Source organism: Chiroxiphia lanceolata, chromosome 12, assembly GCF_009829145.1.
Source record: "Chiroxiphia lanceolata isolate bChiLan1 chromosome 12, bChiLan1.pri, whole genome shotgun sequence".
In the NCBI taxonomy this organism is placed as follows: Eukaryota; Metazoa; Chordata; class Aves; order Passeriformes; family Pipridae; genus Chiroxiphia; species Chiroxiphia lanceolata.
In genome coordinates this window covers 10,804,164-10,827,015 of record NC_045648.1, presented here as the reverse complement: position 1 = coordinate 10,827,015, position 22,852 = coordinate 10,804,164, and the positions used below count along the sequence as shown (strand labels likewise).

General features: G+C 39.1%; 1 protein-coding gene across 6 annotated transcripts in view; it reads left to right on the top strand.

Annotated features, from left to right (window-relative positions):
- The window catches only part of GALK2 (galactokinase 2), a 47,859-nt gene extending 32,837 nt beyond the window's left edge, over nucleotides 1–15,022 (top strand). For all 6 annotated transcript variants that reach the window (XM_032700308.1, XM_032700307.1, XM_032700312.1 and 3 more), the window contains 2 exons: nucleotides 7,547–7,748; nucleotides 14,539–15,022. In XM_032700308.1, coding sequence (XP_032556199.1) covers nucleotides 7,547–7,748; nucleotides 14,539–14,746 — 410 coding nt within the window. In that variant the 3' untranslated portion in view covers nucleotides 14,747–15,022. The remainder of the gene's footprint in view (nucleotides 1–7,546; nucleotides 7,749–14,538) is intronic.
- Nucleotides 15,023–22,852: the final 7,830 nt, after the last annotated feature.

The following is a 22,852-nucleotide window of genomic DNA, read 5'->3' as shown; positions in this document are numbered from 1 at the left end:
TGTTTGTATTATATAAAAAGGTTATGCATTAGTAAGTAGTGCAGGTGGAAGTCTTGCCAGAATACTCACCCAGAATCTTGGTTAGCAACTGAAAGAATTGATATCAGCATCAACTGATATTTTTATTCTAATTTGTGACTGAAAAAATAGAGCAAAATTTTGATTTTGATTGAACTGTTTCTAAAATGATGGAAATAGCAGATCCCTTAGTATTTTAGATTAGCCTATGCTGTTTGAGTAATTTCTAAATAACCCAGGTTGTTTTCAAGGGAAAAGTCTAAACTAGGCTTCCGTTTTAGGCAGTAAGTACAACAAAACTGAACATTTTGGACGGTTACAGAGTCATTAAAATGAAGTCTGTTTCCTCTCATTTAACTGGTGTTAAAGACCAGCATAGATGGACTTGTGTTTCTGTTTTTGGACTGATAAATACCTGGTCACTTCCTAAAAATGCACTGGGCAGCAAATCATGTGGGTCTCTCCTGAGAAAGAAATTTCTGTCACTATCAATACTAATTTTTCTTTTAGGAAAATGTTGGTGGAGGTGAACAATTTACTCTTTAAAGTATTTCCCTTGTATTATTGTTTATGATTATACCATACAGTCATGAGCATTGTCACACATGGAATGGATCCTGGAAAGGTCACTAATAATAATGACTAATAAAGAATTTATTAAATAATTCATTTGCATTCATAACAGGTTTCCAATTGAGATCAGAATCTTTCTTTAAGAACTACACAGAATCCTTCTTCCCATTCTGTAGCCTTAATAGCTCTATTTTTTTGTAGCTGACTTATATTCTTGCCAGTCCTTGCCAAGACTGCTTTCAGGAATGTATACATTTGATGTATATAAATCCATAATACAGCTCTCTATACTGACACATATTTAAATAATCCATCTATCTGAAGTGACTGTAAGTTTTACATGTTGACCAAGGACCAGGTCCTGAATCTATAACCTGTTTTGCACCCCAGTGGTATCAGGCAGTATGAAACTTTTACTGTCTAATTACCCTGCCAGAGGGTACCAGGATGGACTAGGATATCTTAATCCAGCTCTTTATCTCCATAGAAAGAGTTTTGATAACTCTGTGCTGTCTGTACATGAGGAATATACTGAACCAGGTACCTGCACTCTGCAACATTTTCATGGGAAACTCCAAGGTTGTAAATCTCTTACGCTGTCCCCGTACTCTCCCCTTCACAAAGCAATACAAGACTATTAACTTACAGATGTTTATACTCCTTATACCTGGTTTGTAAAACAAAATTCTACAGTTCTGTAGAATCGAGTTGTTTATACAGGTTATCTTGATTTTTTTCAAAAAACAAAGTCTGGATAAAAAATTGAGACATAAAAGCTATAGAAGAAACTCAAAGGAAATTTTGTACTGTAGGTCTGAATACCGTTTGCAGATGTTTGCTGAACAGAATCTCTTAAACTTGCATGACCACAATTTCATTTGATAAGACCAATTAAAAAGGGTTACGCTGAAAGCGTCTTTGCATGTACAATATAAAATTAAATAACAGATTTCTGTAAAACATATGCAAAGAAGAAACAAGACAGACACAGAAAGAAAGAATCTAAATCCAGAGTTTGTTTTTTTTGCACAGTACACGGATTACGTGTTACATTGGCTTTGGAAAAGCACAGGCTGTTTGATTAAAATACTCTTCTTATTTCCCCTCTGCTTTCCCACTCTTATTTTAATGACAATGCCTGGCTTCTTCATGTGAGAGAAAACATACCATCCAATCAGTAACCTCTGCAGAGAATTTCAGCGTTGTTGAACTTCTTTGTTCAACGTGAAGAACAAACCATAACATTTAGGATATCTTTCTTTCTTTGTATACATTCTATCAACTTTTTTGATAAAATATTATAATGTTAAGGGTAAATTATTTACATGCAAATTTCCATTTATATAATTTATTGCATTCTGAGTTTTTTCTGTGGCTGAATAGATATTGTCAGTAGTTTTAATTTTTTCTGTTATTCAAAGCCCAGTTACATTATCTGGGCTTTGAATAATATCTAGTTATCATTACAAATACTGATTTTTACTGGCATTGTATCTCATGTTTAAGTATTATTTTAGCCTTAAGTCCAGCTTTCCCTCTGCTATTTCTTCAGTGACAGTAACAAAGTTTTATCAGGATATAATGATGACCAGATAAAAACTCTGTATCTCAAAGGAAAAAACTCTGTATCTCAAAGGCTTTGGGCAAGTCCCAGGCCAGATCTGGAAGCACACAGCAACTTTGCATCCCTTTTATAGGCAAGTACTCTAAGATTTCTGCAGTTCCCCACTGTGCAGCCCACTTGTTCCCCACGTTTGGAGAAGCACAGAGGGTTTATAAAGCCTCTCTAAACTTCTTACAGTTGTTCCTTGGCCAACTCAAAATCCTGAGTTTAAAGCTCCCTTGCAAATGTTTACACATGGATTGCACTTGTGGCTTCTGAACATCTCTAGAAAAATAATATTTATTACTTTTTAAGGTGCACTGTGCCATAACTTTGGCTTGGACTTGAGTGCTTCACAGAACTTGTAGTGTGTGGTGACTGTGGGACATTAAGTATTTATAAGCTTCACCACAAAAGGATATTTTCCTGTAAAACAGTGTATTCCTTTAACCATGAAATGCTTTTTTCTTCTTAAATGAGGTATTTTCAAACTCATTTTTCCTTTTTATGTATAAAATTGCAGTCTAATTTTGATATTTAAACCTGGGAATGAAATCGCCATTGGAGGAGCAGGCATCCATTTGCTATGTGGATTTGGCTGTTTAACTCCTGTTTGTCCCCTGGAAAGAGAATTCTAAGTCTGTGCTGCAGCTCAATGAGTGGTGCTTGAATAGCCTTTCGTGGGTATTGGTGGTGATCTCAGTGCAGAACAGTTTCCATGTTCCCTGCACAGACAGGTGTAGGTGAAGGGGGTCCCGGGTGCTCTGTGAGGCGGCTCTGTCTGTGCAGCAGTAGATGTCCTACATGAACAGAAGTTACCTCCAAACTGGTAGACCTAAGAGCACTTCCCAGCTTAAGGGTCCAGGTGCCTATTTCAGCCTTGGCCTGATCCATATCATGGAAAGATTTGGGAACATACCATTCCCTTCCACAAAAACAGAGAGGCCAATCCCATACCTGGAGGATTCAGGTCTTTGGAGTGTGCCACAGGTGAGGTACAGGCACTGAATAGTCAACAAGGTTAGTTGCAAAAGCCTTGTTAAAGCCAGCATTCCTCTGGATGAAAAAAATCACTTCAAACCAGTGGTTATCATAATCTTGAAACAGGTGTCTGCTAAATGGGTCACTGAATCCAGTGCTGACTCGTCCCCTGGTTTATTTTCAGAAAACCAGATTGCAGTTACTTGAGCAGTCCCAGCAGAGTAACTGTTCCCCACTTCAAGTAGGGGGTTCACAATCTGGCTCAAATTAAAGCCATCTGGCAGCATTTTCTTATATACATTCTGAGCCAGAAACCTTCACCCTCATCATGTTCAATCAGCAGGATGTCTAACAGAGAAGGGTCCTATTCCATGGGAGGAATGGTGGGAGAAACTGTCCCCTACATGATTTTGCATCGGTGAGTTTTTCCGGTTGTAAATCTCTAACAGTCCCATCAGCCATGTGCAGCTCATTAATCTACAGTGAAACGTATCTTAGGAAGCTGCCAAAGCAACTAGAAAAAAATATATAGCCTGAAGAGGTTGGTCTTTAGCTAAAGGTCAGACAGAATTGTACAGGAAGACTCTAAAGAAAGGAATCTGCTGAAGTTGAAGTTCTAACAAATAATATGAATTGCTGAGAAGCCACAAGGTTTACTTATAAAGAAAAAAAAAATCCCTGTAGATGGAGTGGACAGGTTTGCACAGTTTGCACAGTTTTTTGTAAAGCTAAAATTAAAAATATAACCATAGCTGAAAATCCACAGTAAACATTTCCGTTATATTTAGTTAACCCACAATTATTTGGGACAAATAGCCCAGATTTTTGTTTATTTAGATATTTTATAGGGATTTTGGACAAACTTTCATTAACGTTATTCTGGGTCTTAGCAAATTGGAAGGTTCTTGCTGCAGTGTGAGCTATTGGTGCCCTGAAAAATGGCACTTTTCTTTTAAGGGCATTTGGTGGTTTGTAAGGAAATTGAATCTATTTGGGTGACATGACAGAAATCCCCTGCAAAGGAGCAAACCTGAGGTTCAGAGAATTTGGAAATAAGTTGAAGTGGGAGAAACCAGGCCTTTTATTATAGTTTGCTGGATTAGGAAAGTATATTTATATTTTCAGTTTTATTACATAATTTCAAGACATTGTAATTGATTTAAGAATCCACATGCTTTTAAGAATTTGCTTTTTTGCTCTCCTTTGAGCATCACAGAGGGTGAGACCATATAACCCAGTCCTGTGCAACGCTGCAGGGGTTTCTTTGTGCTTTTCCTCTTTCAGAGCACTCCAGCCCTAGCTCAGATATAAACTAAGCAGGAGTGGGCCCTCTGGCTTTGTTCCTTTTAACAGTGGCAGAGTATGGCTTAAGAAATCAGTCCTTTGTAATTGTCAAAAAATGTGACCCCGTGAAGCACACAGATTCTGATGAGTTTCTTCTAAAATCACAGCCTCCATAGTTCTCTGACATGTCCTATTAATTCAGACTTTATAAGGAGCTAATATACAGGCTGTGATGTGGCAAGGAGATTCCAATATAGATGCAATTTTTGGAAATACCGTGTGTGCTCTGCTATCTTCCATTAGATAGAGCTGGTTGGGTGGACTACCCATCCAAACAGAAGAGACAGAAGAGAATTTTTGTATTATCAGAGGCATTTGGTGTTGAAAGCTCAAAATACATGAATCATTTCATTACTTTAGAATAAGACTTAAAGAGTACAGAGGTGTTTGCTGCTCTGAAGATAATTTTGTCTGAAAAGTACACTGTCAGAGAGGAAAAGCAAGCTATAAAAAGATTTTTTAAACACAAACATAATTATTTTGAAATAAAATGCTGCCTATAACTGACCAACAGGCAATGTAAGGATCCCAGCCTTTAACCAATACTAACCGGGTAAATGTCCACAAAGGAGTCCGCAAAGAACAGCCAGCCACTCTTTCTCAGCCTGAAGCTGTCTGGAAGGGCTGTGTTCCCATGGAGAGGGAGCAGTGTCAAGGTAGCACATTCCCCCCTGCCCTGGGAGGCTCTCCTGGGAGCCGGCGCTGTCGAGGACACGGCTGAGGCCTGGCCGGCCGCCAGGAGCCCAAGCGCCCATCCCGGTTGCCAATTCCTAACGTGACGAGCACAACACAACCCCAGAGATTTTGAAGGTAATCTGGCCAGTAGAGCATTGCTCTACCAAAGGGTGGTCTCCGAATCAATCACAGCCTTTGGCAAGTCTGTTGCCTGACAATTGAAACCAGACATGTTTTCAGTTCATTCTTTGGGTTACTACTGTTCAATGGTGATTTACAAGAGAGTGTGAGCTATGGCAATCTCTCACGCAACTTTAGATATTCCCTAAACGAATGCACATTTAGAAAGCTCCTTGCTCTAAAACAATGGCTTATAAGAAAAGAATATTTAAAGAGAAACCATCCTTAAAAATAGGCCAAGCTGCCTTTCTTCAACATTCAAAAATACTGAGGCACCACTCTGCAAAACACAGTGCAACTAACTCCAGCAGCAATAAAATCGGAAACCAAAATATGCTCTTCCTGTGTGATACTCTCAAGTCCATGCTTCTGGGGGGCACTAAATTTTCTCATTTCTGTCCTAGTTTGAAATGCATTCAGAAGTCTTGTTCAAAACACAAGCAGCACAGGGTTTCTCAGTAGCAGGCTGTATTGAATTACAAAATAAATAGGAGCAGAAGCAATATCAGCAGTAGCAGAAGACTGCTATGTTCAATGTTTCTCTCTCATTTTAGACTACTTGTTTCTTTCTCAGCACTGTATTTTTAGCATTTATAGTTGTGAAATCCTCTGGAGAAATAAAAAAGGGATTATAGAGATGCTGATGAAGTTTTAGTCTGTAAGGGTTGCAGCCTGGAGTGTACATATGACAAACTTCATACTGGACATAATTTTATTTCCAGTCTTTTAAAGAAGATTTCTACACATACTTGCAAACGTAGATTGCTGAAAGTGTCAGAAGTGGTTCCAGAAGTTTGCCGTCTCCACAGAACGGCCAAGTAGGAACTCCATGTGTCTGGGTCAGACAGCAAGTTCTATTTTAAATACAGGGCTTGTCTCTCTTCTCCTTTTACCTCTATTTGAGTGTTTCATTAGCCATTTTTGAAAGTAAGAGAGACCAGGAGCTGAAATGAGGAGAGAAACCTCACTCTAAAGGAGAATTTACATGTAGAAAGAAAATGAGGGATGTTCTGAGGTGCTCTAACGAGGGTGTGCTATGATGAAACGGTAGGTGCTCCACATAGAGGTTAAAGTCCACTTATTTAATATTTACCACCCAAACAGCTCAAGCAAACCAATTTAATCATAAATTAAATTATGTCATGCATGCTTTTGGTGAACAATACTTCCTTAATAGTAGCCATGGTATTAAAGCAAACAGAACTATACTGGGAGAGGAAAACAATGAACTGCAGCATGAGCTTGGGAAAGGCAGATCAATTCTCAGATATTAGTTGCAAACCAAACCCTCCTGTAAATATGAGTGGCTTGCAGAGCCTTTAGCCAAAGCCATCTCCTTCCTTTTTATGTCCCATTATTCAGGCTTGATGAAGGTCTCTACCCTGATGGCCACACAGGTTTGGGCACCCCCCAGCCCTTCCCAGAGGAATTGCTTTTTCATGGCCCAACAGAAAAATTTTAGCCAAAATCCTTGCACTAGTCTTTGATCTTTGTAGGTCAGTACCAAGCAGTACCTGTCTGGGCTTGACATCTCATCCACACAGGCAACACTAACACTCTGGCAAGTAACATACACCAAAAATAAACCCTGAAAACCAAAGTGAAAGCACCTGTGCTCTTCACTGTACCTTTAATCCAGTATTATTTACAGTCAGGGTAAGCCTGTATCGTTGGGAAAATATTTGAAAGGGCTCTGTTACCTGTGCATCACAAAATAGGGAAAGAGCGTTTTTGTTACTGTTTAAGAAAAAAAAAAAAGTGTGTTGTGGTTTTTGTGGTGTTTTTCTCTCAAGCAAAGGTCTGTCCACACAGTTCCATAATGCTGCCTGGAGCAGCCACACACCAGGCCCTGGGCCAGCAGGTGCTGGCTGACAGCTGCCTGCAGGGCACAGGGGACCCTCCAGGTGTTCTCCTGCCTCCTTTCTGCTGGGATTTGAAAACCTGAAAGCTGCAGATTAATGCCCTAATGCTGTTGCTGCCAACCCTTGAACTTGTGCCTTGCTTCTGCAAACACTATTTTTATTGGAGCTTTTAAAGAAGATGTGAGCTTTTGAAGAAGGCTTTTAGCCTAGAAAGTTCTAACACAAAATATGAATTACTAAAAAATACAATTCTATGTTTTTGCATGTTCCTTTTTGTAGTGAATAGTAACGCAGTTTTCCTTTTGTTTAGTCTCCACCTTTAAGTTATACCAGCGTGCGAAGCACGTGTACAGCGAAGCTGCCAGAGTGCTGGAATTTCAGAAGATATGCAGCAAAGCACCTGCCAATGCACTCCAGCTGCTGGGAGAATTAATGAACCAGAGCCATATCAGCTGCAGGGAGATGTACGAATGCAGCTGTCCCGAACTGGATCGGCTGGTCGACATCTGCCTGTAAGTTCTGACCACAAGGAAGAGGAATCGGCTGTTGAGAATAGTGTTTGAATTGATGAGAAAATCTGACATGGTTGGCTATTGCAATCTTAAAATGAAAGTATTCTTGTCTCTTATTACAAAATTAATCTCCTGCAGGGACATTACATGGTCAATTGTTTCCCTGCTGACATCTGTGTAATACTTTCAGATGAAAGCTTCAGTTTATGGCTTTATTACAGATTGTGCTTTTGGACTGACTCATCGTCACAAGTGTTACGTTAGACTGTTGGCTATTCCTTTTTAAGTTGTAGAAGAAGTCATAACTCATTTTCTTAAAACATTATGTTACTTGTTCTATTTGAACTCTTTTACTTCTTCTGTATTTCTTAGAGTTATAGCATCATAGAATGGTTTGGGTTGGAAGGGATCTTAAAGATCACCTAGTTCCAACCCCCTGCCACAGGCAGGGACACCTTTCACTAGACCCATCCAACCTGGCCTTGAACACTTCCAGGGATGGGACATCCACAACTTCTCTGGGCAACCTGTGCCAGTGTCTCACCACTCTCACAGAAAAGAATTTCTTTCCAATATCTAATCTAAATCTGCCCTCTTTTTGTTTCTTAACCATTTCAGTACTGCCACCATGGGAGTGGCAGGGCACAAGCAAGCTGTTCTACAATCTTAGGTTGCCTTGAAATCATAATGAAATGTAGTGAAATGCTATTTGCATTTTTTTTAATTAAAAATATATTGTCTAGGGTATCAGATAGGTTGGACAGCATTTCACTATTCAAAAGATGTATGTTAACTGTTACAAGAGCTGACACTCTGCTTCTCTCTGCACTTGTCTGAGCTTTCCACATATTATTTAGCTCCATCTTTGCTCTAACATCATTCTTTTAGGTTGGATCCCTTCCTCAGTTTGGCCATGATGAAACAAGCCCTCTCAACTCCAAAGCACGTTCCCTGAGTGTCATTTTGTCCCTTCTCTTCTCCCCCACACAGGTTGCTGGGGCAGCAGGCTGTTTTCATGACTCTGCTACAGGGGAGGATCAGATGTGGTACAACCATGTATCAATACAGAAAGTAAAACCGAGTACTTAGTACTCACATTCTGCACGGTATTTCATCCCTACCAAACAGTCAGCATGAAACAATGTACACATTTCAGTCCCTCCTAATTTTCATTTTTCTGGTACATTTATAATCATGGGACAGACATCTATGCTGGCTTTGATCTAAATTCAGTGCCTACAGAAGGAATTCAGTGGTTGGTGATCATTTTAACAGTGACTTGAGGGAATAGACAGTTGCCCACCTGACTGCTCCCACCACTACTCCATTCCTGCCTCTGCCCCAGCCACCCAGTCCCTGCTGCTTCCTGCATTCCCATCATATCTCCTGGTGATGTCACCTTCATATTCTGCTCCTCTGTTATTGTTCCTACTTCTCCTTGGAGAAGGATCTGCTTAGTTTGGGAAACTCTGCCCTAAGCCAGAGCATTACTGCCTTCCCAGAAGGGAAATGCAGAGTGACATAAGTGTTTGCAGGCCTCATGTCAAGAAATGTTGTTTCACTGTCTTTTAGAGGCAAATATCCCATCCTTCCTCTACATCTTCCAGTTCTGAGGAAAGTAAACTGTTTCAATTTGAAGCTAGAACCCCTCCCCCCCAAAATTAATACCACCTATAAATGAAGATTACAGAAATGTGTCTTTACCAGCAACTGGCTTTTTCTTTTATTAACTAAGTAATTTGTCTGGCTTAGAATGAAAATACGAATTTTAAAACCATGGAATTTACCATATGCTTTTTTACTTCTATGCTCATATGGATTTTTTAAGTTGCAATACTCATTTACCAGGTTTATAAATCAATAGAGTACAATACAGATGATTATTTAGGTTAGTTTGATTTCCTTTGCAGACATGATGGAATGGCCTCTGAGGCAGAAAGCTACAAACTTAAAAATTGAACAGAAGACTTCTAGACATTGAGAGATTACTTTGTATATGGGATACACATGCTGTTTTGTGATAAAACACAGAGAAGCCTGATAGCCATTGGACAGACTGATAGTAATTGAGCAGAACAAGTCTTGATCCTTCTCATGGGCTGTGTTCAGTTTATTGTGTCACATAGTGATCACATAACACAATAAGCTGTGACAGTCACTCAGTGGGGCAATTCCACTAGGGTTATCCCAGCTGCTCAAAGGGAACTGCTGATCCATGTGTGAGAAGGGACAACTATCTCCAGAATCAGCTGAAGACAGAAACTGTGCTCAAAAAGTCTTGATCCCATGCAAGGCATTGGCACTGCCTGTTCTGAGACACCTCTGAAGGGGAAGAGCCTTCAAACTTAACATCTGCATTGTTTTTAGGTGAAGTAACTACCCAGTGCTGAGAGCTCATCAGTAGCACCCAATGACTGCTGAGCCATTTTAAGTGTCCTCACTTGGGTGCCCACCTTGGATCCTTCTGAATGGGCCTGTTCTCAGAAATGCTGGGAGAACACTGTCCTGTCCCACGCAGGGGAAAACAGGCCAGGCATAAACTGGCAAGGTGTGCCCTGCATGGGGTTACCTGAGCTACACTGCAGTGACCCAGCAGGGCTGGCAGGGACAGCCTGTGTCAGTGCAGAGCTCAGCATGGGCATGGAAACTGTTTCCCATTTCTGCTGAGCTCTGTGCTTTCATGGCGAGACAGCTGCTGCTCCAGCCAGCCTGGGCATGGGGGCACTGGCTTGCAGGAGGTAGCACAGACACAGCCACAGAACCCAAAGGAAAGGAGCAGTTAGGACTTTTCTAAATTAAATTAAAATTTCAATTCCAGGGAGCAAAATATAAATAGTAAAGGAAAAAAGTGATGTGTGTGCCCTCATTACATCAGATTTCTAATTTACCAGCAGAAGAGCCCACAGCAGTATGATGGGCAGAGCTAAGCACCACAGTGGAGTGTCATTTATGTGAAATGTTGTCTGATTGGTATATTAAAGTTATTTAATCTGGGTTTTTTTATTACAGTCTTTGAACAGAAACAAGGAAATTGTTTTTTCGTTATTCTTTACAGTCTTGTCCCATCAAGAGTATTTCCTAAGAACTGTATCTTTCTTCTCTAGAAGTTTAACATTAAATCTTTTTCTGATTCAGTAATTAGATTTTTAAAAGTGTATAGCTATTCCAGATGAATGCAGCTTAAGCCAGCACTCAATTTTTTGGAAAAAAGTCTTAACTTTTCTCAAGTTGTACATTAAAGAAGCTAAGGGACATAAAATCACTAGTCACTCTAGGAAAACTTGGCTGATGTGATTATAGAAATGGCCAGGAACTACATAAATTACATTCTTTACTTACGATGATATACAGCTGCCCTGTAGCTTTAAAAAGCTTTTCCAAAAATACATTCCACAGAATTGCCTGAGTCTACTGCTGCTCTCTCCTTACAAGGTTTAAACTGTGAAGAATAATCTGCATATCCAGATGTTTTCTGTTTTGCCTAGATCTTTATGTTTTACTGCACAACCTCTGCCAAGAAAGAAAGGGATCCATACTTGCTGTGGTTTGTAGTGCTGAAAACTGTAACCACTAGTTGGTCAGGTTTTTCTTTTCATTTTGCAAAGACAAGAAGACTTGTACTTTTCTCTAACCTACCTCATGCTCTTAATAGCTGTTTTACCTATTAGTCTTTTAAAGTAGGTTACACAGCAGATTTACCAAACAATTAAAGGACAAAAAATTGGATGTGAGCTCAGAAATAGGTTAGGTCCTCTTGGAAATCTCTCTGAGTCCTTAGTGTTGCCCATAAGTTTCTTTCGTTCTCTTATTCTCCATCTTCTGTTGCTAAAAATCCTGATAATTCTTGTGTTCCCAGCCATGCCCATTGTATGACAGACACCTGAATCCTCTCGGATCACTTTTAAAGGATACAGTTTGTACATTACATCCAGGTGCATTATGGTGGCCAAGACAATTCTGTGTTTTATCAAGACTCTTACTGTTACCAAAGATGATTTTCTTAAACCTGCAAAGCCTGCAGTCATGGCACAACTTGAAAATTCAACAAAAAGTTGTAGCCCTTTCACAAGGCCAGAAAGGCTTAAAGATTCAAATGCAAACTAAGCTACAAAGCAAAATAAGTATAATCCTCTCCATTTATATAGTTAAATCTCATCATAGTAACTCTATGCTTTCTGAAAAACTAGTTCACAATTTTGAATATTTCAAATTTTCACTTCTTAACAGCACAATTATTTTTAAAATTAACTACTGCAATGTCTTACCTATCATTTCCATATACCAAACTATGGGACTTCCATTTTTATTCTTCTTTTATTCTCTCCTTCGCTGCAGTACTCATGTTTTTACTCTCACTCACACCCCTATAAGATAATTCTCTTTTTATCCAGTGAAAACTGGAAAAAGATATATAAACTCTTGAGGAAGCAAAGGCCAGAACCTGGGACTGGGAGCTGAGTGCCCCCAGCACTGGGCTCCAGATATTCCATTACCTCTCCCAGTATTCCTTGTCCTGGCGCTGCAGCACAGCCCAGGCAGTGCACAGGGTACTTCCCACACATGAAGTCCCAGGGCCCAGTGCCTGGGAGAGCTCCCCATCCACAGAATTGTCTGCTCAGACTCCTCTTCCAAAATGCATGATTTGGATGCCAGTGCACCAGAAGAGAGTGTCTGGCCAGGAATGCCGCTGTACCAGAGGGGCCTGGCTTGGCACTGAACTGATTAGGACTTGAACAAGACCTGTCCCAAAGACACCTTTCTTGTGTTGGATCTAAATACCCACCAGACACCACATCTCTTGCAGAGCAGAATTAGGTGCTCACTTCTGAATTCCTGTAATATAAGGTACCCAGGTTTCAGATGTTACAGCACTGCCCATCAGGTTCCTCAGCAGAAAACCCCAAGTGTCTGATCATATCACCACATTTGACACTGTTAAGCCGCAGTATTTTGAAACACAGTGACTTCAGCTCTGCAACAGGCATATTTTCTGTCTACATTATGCTTTATTTCAACTAAGTATTTTAAAATGACTCAGTAAAAATGAGGCATGAGCATGACCACAGAGAATTACGAAATCAATAAAAGGTTCAGAACAATTCTGAAGGGATTTCAGTTGCCTACCAAAATAAAAGCCAGACACCATCAGAAATGCAAAGTTCTGACTGAGGTAACAGACCAAATGAGTACAGACAGTTGATTTAGCAGATTCTGAAAAGTGGATTGGGCCTTATGAAGTCGATGGGAATTACCTTATTGATTGCAACTGAGACTGGATTGGATCCTACTCATTTTAGGAGGTTGCTCCATGGACTAAAAACTACTAAATTGCATCAGAGAATGAGTGGCTTACAGGAATAACAATAAGTAAAATAGAACACCAACAGGAAATGCAGAATGAACATAAAATCGAGTCAATATGAAGGGTGGCACCACATAGACACACTGAAGAAAGTGTTTCTGTTCAAGAGTTGTGTGTTTAGAATCAAACACATATGTAAGTACTTGCTTGAAATATGACCTAAACCTCTACTAACCCAGCACTACACCAGATTCATTTAACATAAAATACACACATGAAAAATTACAACAGCTCCGAATGAGCTGCCCTTTTCCAACACTGCTCACATGACGCTGCCTTTCCCTCTGACACACTCTGGGGCTGATAAATCTCTCCATGCCTGGCTGTTGGAAACACATCAAAAGTATTTGTTTGCAAATCAGATTAGATCTCCCACGAGAATGAGATTTCAGATGAGTTTTCTAAATCTGACTGGTTCTGTTCTGACTAGGTTAGAAAAGCCCCAAAGACATTTATTACATGCTATTTTCCTACTTTTTCTGAATCTAAGTAAAGATCAGGAACACAGGTAAGCAAACTAATGAAAATAATTCTACTAAATTCTAATGGGATGACATCTGAATCTTGCAGTGTAATGGCATGGGATTTGCTGTAGGATTGCTAGGATTTTCTAGCAGGCCAGTATCTTGAGGCTGGGAATGGTTTATATTTTGGATGTCATTATTTGTCATTGTTCTTTCTATTCACCCTCCTCATTAAGAGCATTTTTTTCTTTTGGGATGAAGTTCTTACTTCACCTCTACTGCTGGCAGTCTCTTAAGTTCATGAGGTTTCCCTAAAGAGAGATTCCTGACTCTGTCCATGCAGCAGAAACAGATGTTTAGGTGAGTTTATTTACAGAGAGTGCAGTGACTCTATATGGCTTTTTGAGTGTTTCTGAAGTCTCCTTTTCTTGACTGCCACGCTCAGCAGTCCTGCAGAAGCCTGTGAATCTTCAGCATGTTTTAGATCTGTCCTGGAAGAATAGAGCTATTTGTCTTTGCCACATTAGAAAATGGCTTGCATGCCTACATCCTGTGCAATTAGTTTATGAACCCTCTTTTGTTATTTTTGTCATGTATTCCTGTTTTCACTTCTGATGTCTTATGAATGTTGCTAACACAATTCCTTTCTTCTCCTGCTTTCTTCATCTCAGCTGCACTGTGATCCTTAAAACAGCTGATGCTGGAGCATTACAAAACAGGGTGACTTTTGGAACTGACAGAAATTACTATATTGCAGTTTAAAGCGTCAGCACTTTTTTTTTGGACCACAGTGGTAACTGCAAATTGCTGTAGTGTTGCATACAACCAAGTGAGCCTCAGAAAAATCAGATGACATGAATACTCAAAACACATCTTAGTTTTCTATATGCATTTTATATATGACAAAACACCCCTTTTTGGTTTATTTTACATGATTTTTCTTGGGTTTTTTTTTTTTTTTTAGGCAATTCGGGGCCATCGGGTCACGTCTGACTGGAGCTGGATGGGGTGGCTGCACTGTGTCAATGGTGCCTACTGACAAGCTGAGCATGTTCCTAAAAAATGTAAAAAAATCTTATTACCAAACGGATGGCCAAAGGTTAGCAGGGGAGAATAACAGTCTGTTTGCTACCAAACCTGGAAGAGGAGCTTTGGTTTTTGTTGAGGCCTAAAGAACGTAAAAATTTTAAAGAAACTATGTGGAGCATTTGGAACTGGCAGTACTTCCCATGCCACAGTAAATGAATGCCTTTTCTGGTTTGTATTGTAATGAGCAGTTGCTATTATCAAAATGTATTTCTGAAGAACTGATTAAAAGAAAACTCTTTGATTATAAAAGTCTTATTTTTTTCCATAATAAATATATATTTCAGTATAAACATTGATTTACTAAAATGTATTGACAGGGAAAACTGAAATTGAAATAAAGACGATACTGTTACAGTGGCTCTCTCTTCCCTGTACTCCATTAAACAGAGGCTGTGGAGCAATGAGCTGTGTCAGTACAGGGTTAGCAGGGCTGTTCAGTGCTTTTCCTCTTCAAGTGCTGGACATTGTTTTGTTTAGAGTGTTTTGTAAAAAAGGGAGATTAAACTGAAGCATTCAAAAAACTGGAAGGACCTTGCTAAGCATTAGAAGTTTTATACTCTCCACAAATAAGATAATCACTGTTGTCATTAATGCTAATATAGGAGGAGCACCTGCAGGCCAAGTCAAACATTAGGAATACATTATGTTAAGCAGGAAAACTTCTTCTAGTGATAGAATGTATATTTGTGCAAGATGACTTGGTATGAAAGTTTCAACAACAATGAATGTTATCTGTGAGTTGTACAATATGACAACCTGTTCCCCTATGAGAATGAACAAATAATGAAGCAATGTTGGATTTTGAGGTATCCAAATAACATACTCTAGTGGCTGAATCCCAGCTCTGCTTCTGCATGGTAGAACATTTGCATTTTATGCAAAACTATTAAAAAGGACCATGTAAAAAAGCAATTCAGATTTATAAGGAACAATTAATGAGATAATTCACTGAGCTGTACTAAGCGAAAGGAAATCGGTAGGAGCAAGAGAAAATGTCGCTGACATTACTGATAAATTCTGACCTCGCTCCCACTTTACTCCCCTCACCATCCCCAGGCTGTAACTGCTCTGACAGGACAGACCACAGTAACTTGCCTCCTCAGGAGGAGAAATTACTGTGATTGCAGAAAGGTCCTGTACATCAGGAGCCCCCAGAGATATTGTAACCCTGCTTCCAAGGGGAAACTTAGGTTCCTGTGCCATCTCTCTTGCACAAACTTCCACTTCTCTGCTCTCTACAAAGAAAACCGAAGGCAAGGTTTGCTCATGTCACAGCCCTTGCAGCCATAAAAGACACAGCAAGAGCTGGCCCTGTGCATATTTTTGTGATGCTAAGCACAAGTTGATGTCCAGAAGTCTGCATCAAATTAGAAATCTCTCAGAAAAGATTTTCTGTACATTACCCGTGCTAATTCAGGCCAAACCCAAATTCTCAGAGGCTCCTGATTCTGTGAGAGGACTCTGCCAAATCTGAACACAGCAGATGAACAACAGCCAGTGCAAACCACCAGATCTTTTCAGGAACCTCAGAGGGGACATGTCATGGTAATACTATCACTAGAGAAGATTTCTGGTTTCTGACAATCAGAAGTGGAACAGAGTGCTTAGGTCAAGTAAATGAAGCCCTCTAAGAGAGAAGGATAGGGTCTGGGCACAATGGGGAGAGATGAAAAGACTGCCTTTGGAGGGAGGACAGTTAAAAGGATGCATTTGAGAAGGGCAAAGCAAGGGATAATGGAGACAGTTCTGAACAATAGGCAGAATCAGAGAATGGCTTAATCTTAAAACATCTGCTATTACCATCTATGAAAACTGAATAACTTGTAACCCATTTGTAATGTACAGCAGATATACTGTATATTCAAATAAACCTGTAAACATAGGACTCAAAAAAGTAAACAAGTAAATATCTTTAAGAATATCTAAGATAACCATAGGGATTTTAAAGAAAATAATGCCTTTGCTTTGTTACCAACTGCCTTATGAAATATAATCCTCAGGTTAATCCAGTGATTCCTATTTATTATCCTGTCATAAAAATGGAGTAGAACACAGTAAATACTAGTCCTTTCATTAAGATATTTGCATTGAACTTCAGCAGGATTCATGGAAGCACTAATCAGTGTATGAGCAGAATAAGAATATTTTTTTTTTCTTCCTGAGTTGAGCATGACACACAAAGTCATGGAATCTTCCCAAAAACACACAGGATGCAGTACATTTCAAAATGTTTCTGTCAATGAATCTGATAAATTATATTCTCATAAACAAAGAAAAGGGAAACAGAAAACTGGCACAGTATAAAAGAATAAAACCAAATGTTCTAAACTTCTGATAAATTTCTTTCTTTTTTTATTGCTCCAATGTCTTTCCCAATAAAGTTTGGACATAACTTTCATTGAAAGACCTACAATATTCAAACTATACACATAAGAAGGGCACTCAAATGTTTTTATTTACTGACTATATATAGGAAGTAAATGTTTCTCTTTAAACAAACAAAAATAATCTCTGTTTTGAGTGGGTTTTGTTTGCTTTTTAAACATGTTTCTACATAATGGTAAAACCAATGCTGAGAGCATGAGAATGGTAAGCAGCAAAGATATTAGTAGAATCTCTAAAAATAAAGAAGATTTTGATGAAAATTTCTGAGCACAAAGCAGCAGCTCATAAGCATATTTCTTAAGCAAGTGTTGCCAGATCTGCATTTTAAGTAGTTTTTTCTGACTTCCTTTCAAAAATCTCTTCTATAGCTAAAATAACACTAATTGGGATATCAAATCATGGACTCGTTCAGGTTAGAAAAGGCCTTTAAGATCACCGAGTCCAAGCGTTAACCCAGCACTGCCAAGTCCACCACAAACCACGTCCCCAGGTGCCACATCTGCACGTCTTTTAAATCCCTCCAGAGATGATAACTCCACCACTTCCCTGGGCAGCCTGTTCCAGTGCTTGGCAAGCCCTTCCATGAAGAAATTTTTCCTAATATCCAGTCAACCTTCCCTCCTGCAGCCGCTGCTAAGTGATGGGAAGTGGCTCAGTGAGCACTCCCAGCTCCCCCAGTCCCCTTGGGTGGATCCATCCAGACCCAGAGACTTTGAGCGTGTTTAAGTTATGTAGCAGGTCACTGACGCCTTTCCTTTGGGTTATGGGGGCTTCTTTCTGCTCCCTGTCCTCCAGCTCAGGGGGCTGGGTACCCACAGAACAGCTGGTCTTGCTATTAATGCCTTCTTTGCCTCAGTCTTTAAGTACCTCAGCCGTTTCCTCAGCCTTTGTCGCTATGTTTCCCCCTGCATCCAATAAAGGTTAGCAAGAGCTCTGGTTATCCATGGAGTGTAACTTTATCTTATTTAAATGCCTGACTGTAATTCATTCAATCATGAGTTTAATCTTAGTGTGCAGTAAATGGGTTCTAAACCTTTCCAAAAAGGATCTGGAATGGAGACACTGTTAGACATCTGAGTGCAGCATCATTGCCTGGTGCCATATTAATGCTCTGTATTATCCTAATCCCATTGACATGTATGTCTTCATCACTGTATTTGCTGACTGTGTGTCTTGCACACAGGAACATGCTCATCCTGTGAAACAGAATGAAAGCAGTTTTACCATTCACTCGACAGGAGGGGGTCATGGCAGCATATTTGACGTTTGCTGCCTTGGACACAGCACACACACACACATATGGCAACCTAATATATAATAATTACTTACATAACATTTTCGGGAATATTGGTTTCTAGTTAATATGATCTGAATGCCAACTCTTATTTTAGTAACTGCTGTGTACTTAGTCAGTATAATCCTTCTGAAATTCTTCTCCATGTGTCTCTTTAATAACATCTTGATATGTTGGAGCAACTGCTGTGCTACAGTTTCAGTTGAGTGAAAGATTTGTGTTTTCAGCTCACTACGAAGTTTATTTCTGTGCTAAATCCCAATCAGATCTGGTTAAAGATACACCCACAACAATATTCACAAGAACTGTCCTGTTCTAAAAAAGATACCTTGCAAGTCATAGCTGTTACGGGCAGGACTGAAGTAGTGTTCCTGATTCTCATCATTGTACACTTGGTCAAGACAAAATGAACTCCATAGAAGAACTTGCACTACAAAGTAATAGTAGCATGAAAACCAGACTGGTAAGGCTTAGTGTCATGAAACCCATGAATCATACAGCATATTAAATTATAGTTTAAATGCTAATTTTGAGATGGAAGGCTAGGTATTGATAAGATACAGTAGTTCACAATGCAGAAAGGACTAAAATGAGGAACTAAATAATACTAACTGATAATTAATACTGATAATATTAACTGATAATTAACTAATAAAACTAACTCATAATTGCCCCCTGTGATCCAGCCTTGTTTGACAGATTTTCCCAGCTCACAGAGGATTGGCAGAGAAAGCACTGCCAAGCAATATCACTGACATCTGTCCTCCCTCAGCTCTGCAGTTCAGCAGCTCTTTTGTCCAATGCTCTTCTAAGATTCAATATCTCATAAAACAGAGACAAAAGATTAATTCTGTTATTGATCTTATCTCTTCTACTCTGCCCTCTGCTTTAGGACTTGTGTCACAAGTAGTAGAGATTCTGCAGGACACCACAGGCCACAATGTTTTTGCAGGAGACAGGCTGACACCGTGCTGGGGTGGATGGTGCCCAACAACCACCTCTGCAGTCTCTCCCACTGCAGTGGCACTGCAATACTTGCACTACCTGAGGACAAAGCTGTAGCTGTTACACTGGGAACTGCTGCTTCTTGAGCGGACTTCTTCCCCTCAGCTACAACTGTTCACCAGTAAAACCTAGAGATGAACATCTTCTGTACCTTATTCATCATAGGTGTGAGACTCAGTAATGGAAAAAATGCAGAGGAGTAAAAACTGTTTAAGCGAATCAGATGGGAAGACACTAAAGAGCTTTCAGAATTAATTGATCAATAATGTGTTTGAGACTGATTTCCAATAGCAATGCTTCCTGCAGAAACAACAAACTGGATGAGGATTTATACAAAAGCATTTGGTATATTTATTGGATTTTAAGTCTAATGCATTTTGAGAATTGCTATTGCCTCCTAAGCCTTGTTGGCCAAAATTACACATTAGTATTAAAAGGAAAAAAAATCCTCTCCCCACAAAAGCACGTCTTTCTGCACTTGGCACATGAGGCTCAAATAACTCAATAAAGATTAGATGTACTTCAAACGGAAACACACTAGTGCCCAAGCAGCTGTCCTCCTTCCAGCCAAGCTGTGTGTGATTTGGGGTGGGAATAAAAATATGTTCTATCAGCCAGTGATCAAGCCAGATGTGTGGGGTTCTTTTTTAAAATCCACATTATTTTTTCAAGGGACACTGAAGCAGGTTTGTATGAAACTTACAGCAGTTCCTAAGGAATATTTTTAAAGGCCTTATTTTTTGCCAAATTTCATATAATGGAAGGTTTTATTCGTGTTGTTCGACATTTCCTGATTTCTTATCTGTCCCTCATGTGACAAATACATATATTTATTTTTGTTGGCTAAGCTGTCATGACTCAAAGTGGGAGTTTTTAGTTGTGTTACTATTGATCAATTATCAACAGAATTAAATCATTCTGATTAAATACTGAAGTGTTTTCTACTGACTTTCTCCCAAGGAACATCCTTTCTTGATTCTGTCTCCTTCCTTTCCAGGCTTCTATCTAGAAAAGAATTCAGACAAGAACCTCTACTTGAGGAAAAAAATCAGTGAGCCACTTTTATGCAGCAATAGCAGCTGCACAAATAGTAAGTTTTTTATGAAGGTCTGAACCTAATTTTATGTTAGGAACATAAAGCTCTAACTTTCATAGCTGAATTAGAAAGTCTAACAGAAAACAGGAGCTAAAATCAGAACCAAAACCATCTAGCAAGGATTTACAGAACTTCTGTCAGATTAAGTTAAAGCTCCACAGTTGAATCATAAATTTAATCAGAGACAAATACTAACTATGAATGGAAAGATTTGGGGACAAAGGGTTAAAGGTCAAGGAAAAAATACCTATTGGGCTTTTTTTCAAGTTAGTTATGAGCAGGCCCTGGCCCTACAAATATATCCAGTTAAATTCCTGTGTAATCTTTCAACAGCCAATCCAACTATATCAGCAGCAGAACAGATGATGAGCTTTCAATAGCCTTGATTTTTTTTTTAATTTTTTTTTAAATTTCCTTTCAGAAGACCATTTTAGAGAGTGAGTGGAAGCCTGGGCAGCCTTTGTTTCTGAAGATGTATAACCTGATGATGGCCAACAGGGAGAGAGGGGTCACTGCTTGCAAATGATTTTCAATACTTCCTCTAGAGGGAATAGGGTGGTTACTGTGAGCTGCTTCAGGAGATGGACCTACAGGCCTCTCACTATTGTTACTGAAAAACTTCAAGATTTATTGTCCTGCCTAAAATTCATAAAATATTAAACTTTCTTCATTATAACATTGCAGTGCTTTGCCCTCATAAAGTTGATTTTTCATAAAACAAATTCAATGGTTAAATTAATAATTCTTTTTTTGACAGAAGAAAAAATAAAGTTGTGATCTGTGGGGTTTCTCAGTGCCATCCTAACCTATCAGACTCTTGCACACAGCTGCTCTTGGTGACCTCCTTTCTCCCTGCCTTGGCTGTGCTCATTCAGCAAGAACGATCTGGTTGGATCCTCTGGAAGCTATGACAGGAAACACACGTCAGCTCTTACAGATTGCTCGAGTGAGGGCACGGAGGTGGCTTTTTACACTTCTGTCCCATCCCAAAGAAAATGGCAGCGACTTTGGGAACTCTCTGAGGGAAGCCTAAGGGGCTGAGTTAGCAGAGCCTGAATCTCAACTATCTGCTTTAGCTCCACTAATGAGATTTATTTTATTTCTATGTAGGTGGTCTTTTATTTTTTAAATGCAATTAGCATACAGTTGTTGCCTGATGGTTTTATTTATTTTTGAAAGTGCCGACTACTGGCCTTGCTTTCATAGTTCTCGCATTTCCAGAATTGACTTTTGTGCTCCACAAGCCTATTTTCAGGAAATATTTTGTAAGAGGGGTGATATTTTGAACTCTACTTTTAAGGCTGCAAAGGCTTCTGCTTTTTTCATTCCTTTGTCTGTTCATTAGGGGCCATCTTTAATTCCTAGATGTGTTTTTTGGAGACAAGTTCCTTTCCTTTGAAACATACCATGAAAACAAAGAACTAAAACCACTTTCGATCTTTAAGCAAAGTTATGTGTTTAATTTATGAGATTCTATGCTATAGAATGTTCTGAGTGGTGCACTAAAATTTACATATTTGCCCCTTTTTAGGTTTTCTCTGGATATTTCCTGGCATGTTCATTAGCTGCCTTTTGCTCATTACATAAACACATGAAAAACTATCCGACTTGCTCGGTTTTAGTTGTACAATGAACAGAAGGTTTTAGGCTCTTAATCAAACTATGAAAAATTTCAACATCCCAGTTTTTTGAGGATGACACAGATGAGTGCTATGTGGTGTTTCCAACTTCTAAGTTGTATTACAGCCTTGATTTCTGTGATTCATGAATTTATAATTCATACTCTCAAAAAAGAAAACGGAACATTTTTGAAAATTGACATCATGCTTATTGCAAACTACAATAAACATGTCAGCAAAAGTGAATATACTAACAGTTTATGGTGGCCAATTTGCTACTTTATTCTTTTTATATAAATGCACAAATTACGACTGCCCATTGTGGTCACATTAAAGGGAGAATGGTGTGGAAATTTCTGTTCTCAATAAACCCATAAAGAAGTGGACATGACTTATTTTTAGACAGAATTGTGCTCATAATGTGAATAGTCACCTAAAATCTGCTGAGAAAAACATAATCAGTTTCACAAGAAGTCTAAAATTTTCTTTTTATCCCATTAGTCAGCCTAATAACAAGTTCTACAATTTGTCCTTGTAAAGTTCATAAAAACAATGACAAATATAAAAATGCCACACAAAGTTGGAAAAAAAAGTTTTCCACTCTTCTATATGATGTTGCGAAACTTGTTGAAGTCAGTGAAGTTAAACTACCATAACACATAATCTGACCCCTAAATTCACTGAATAAGGGACAGCCCTGTTGGAACAAAAGCTGCTGAGATTTGACAGAATTCTTTACAAGCTGTGGTGCCCCTGTGCTGAATATGCTGAAAAAGTGGCAAAGTAATTT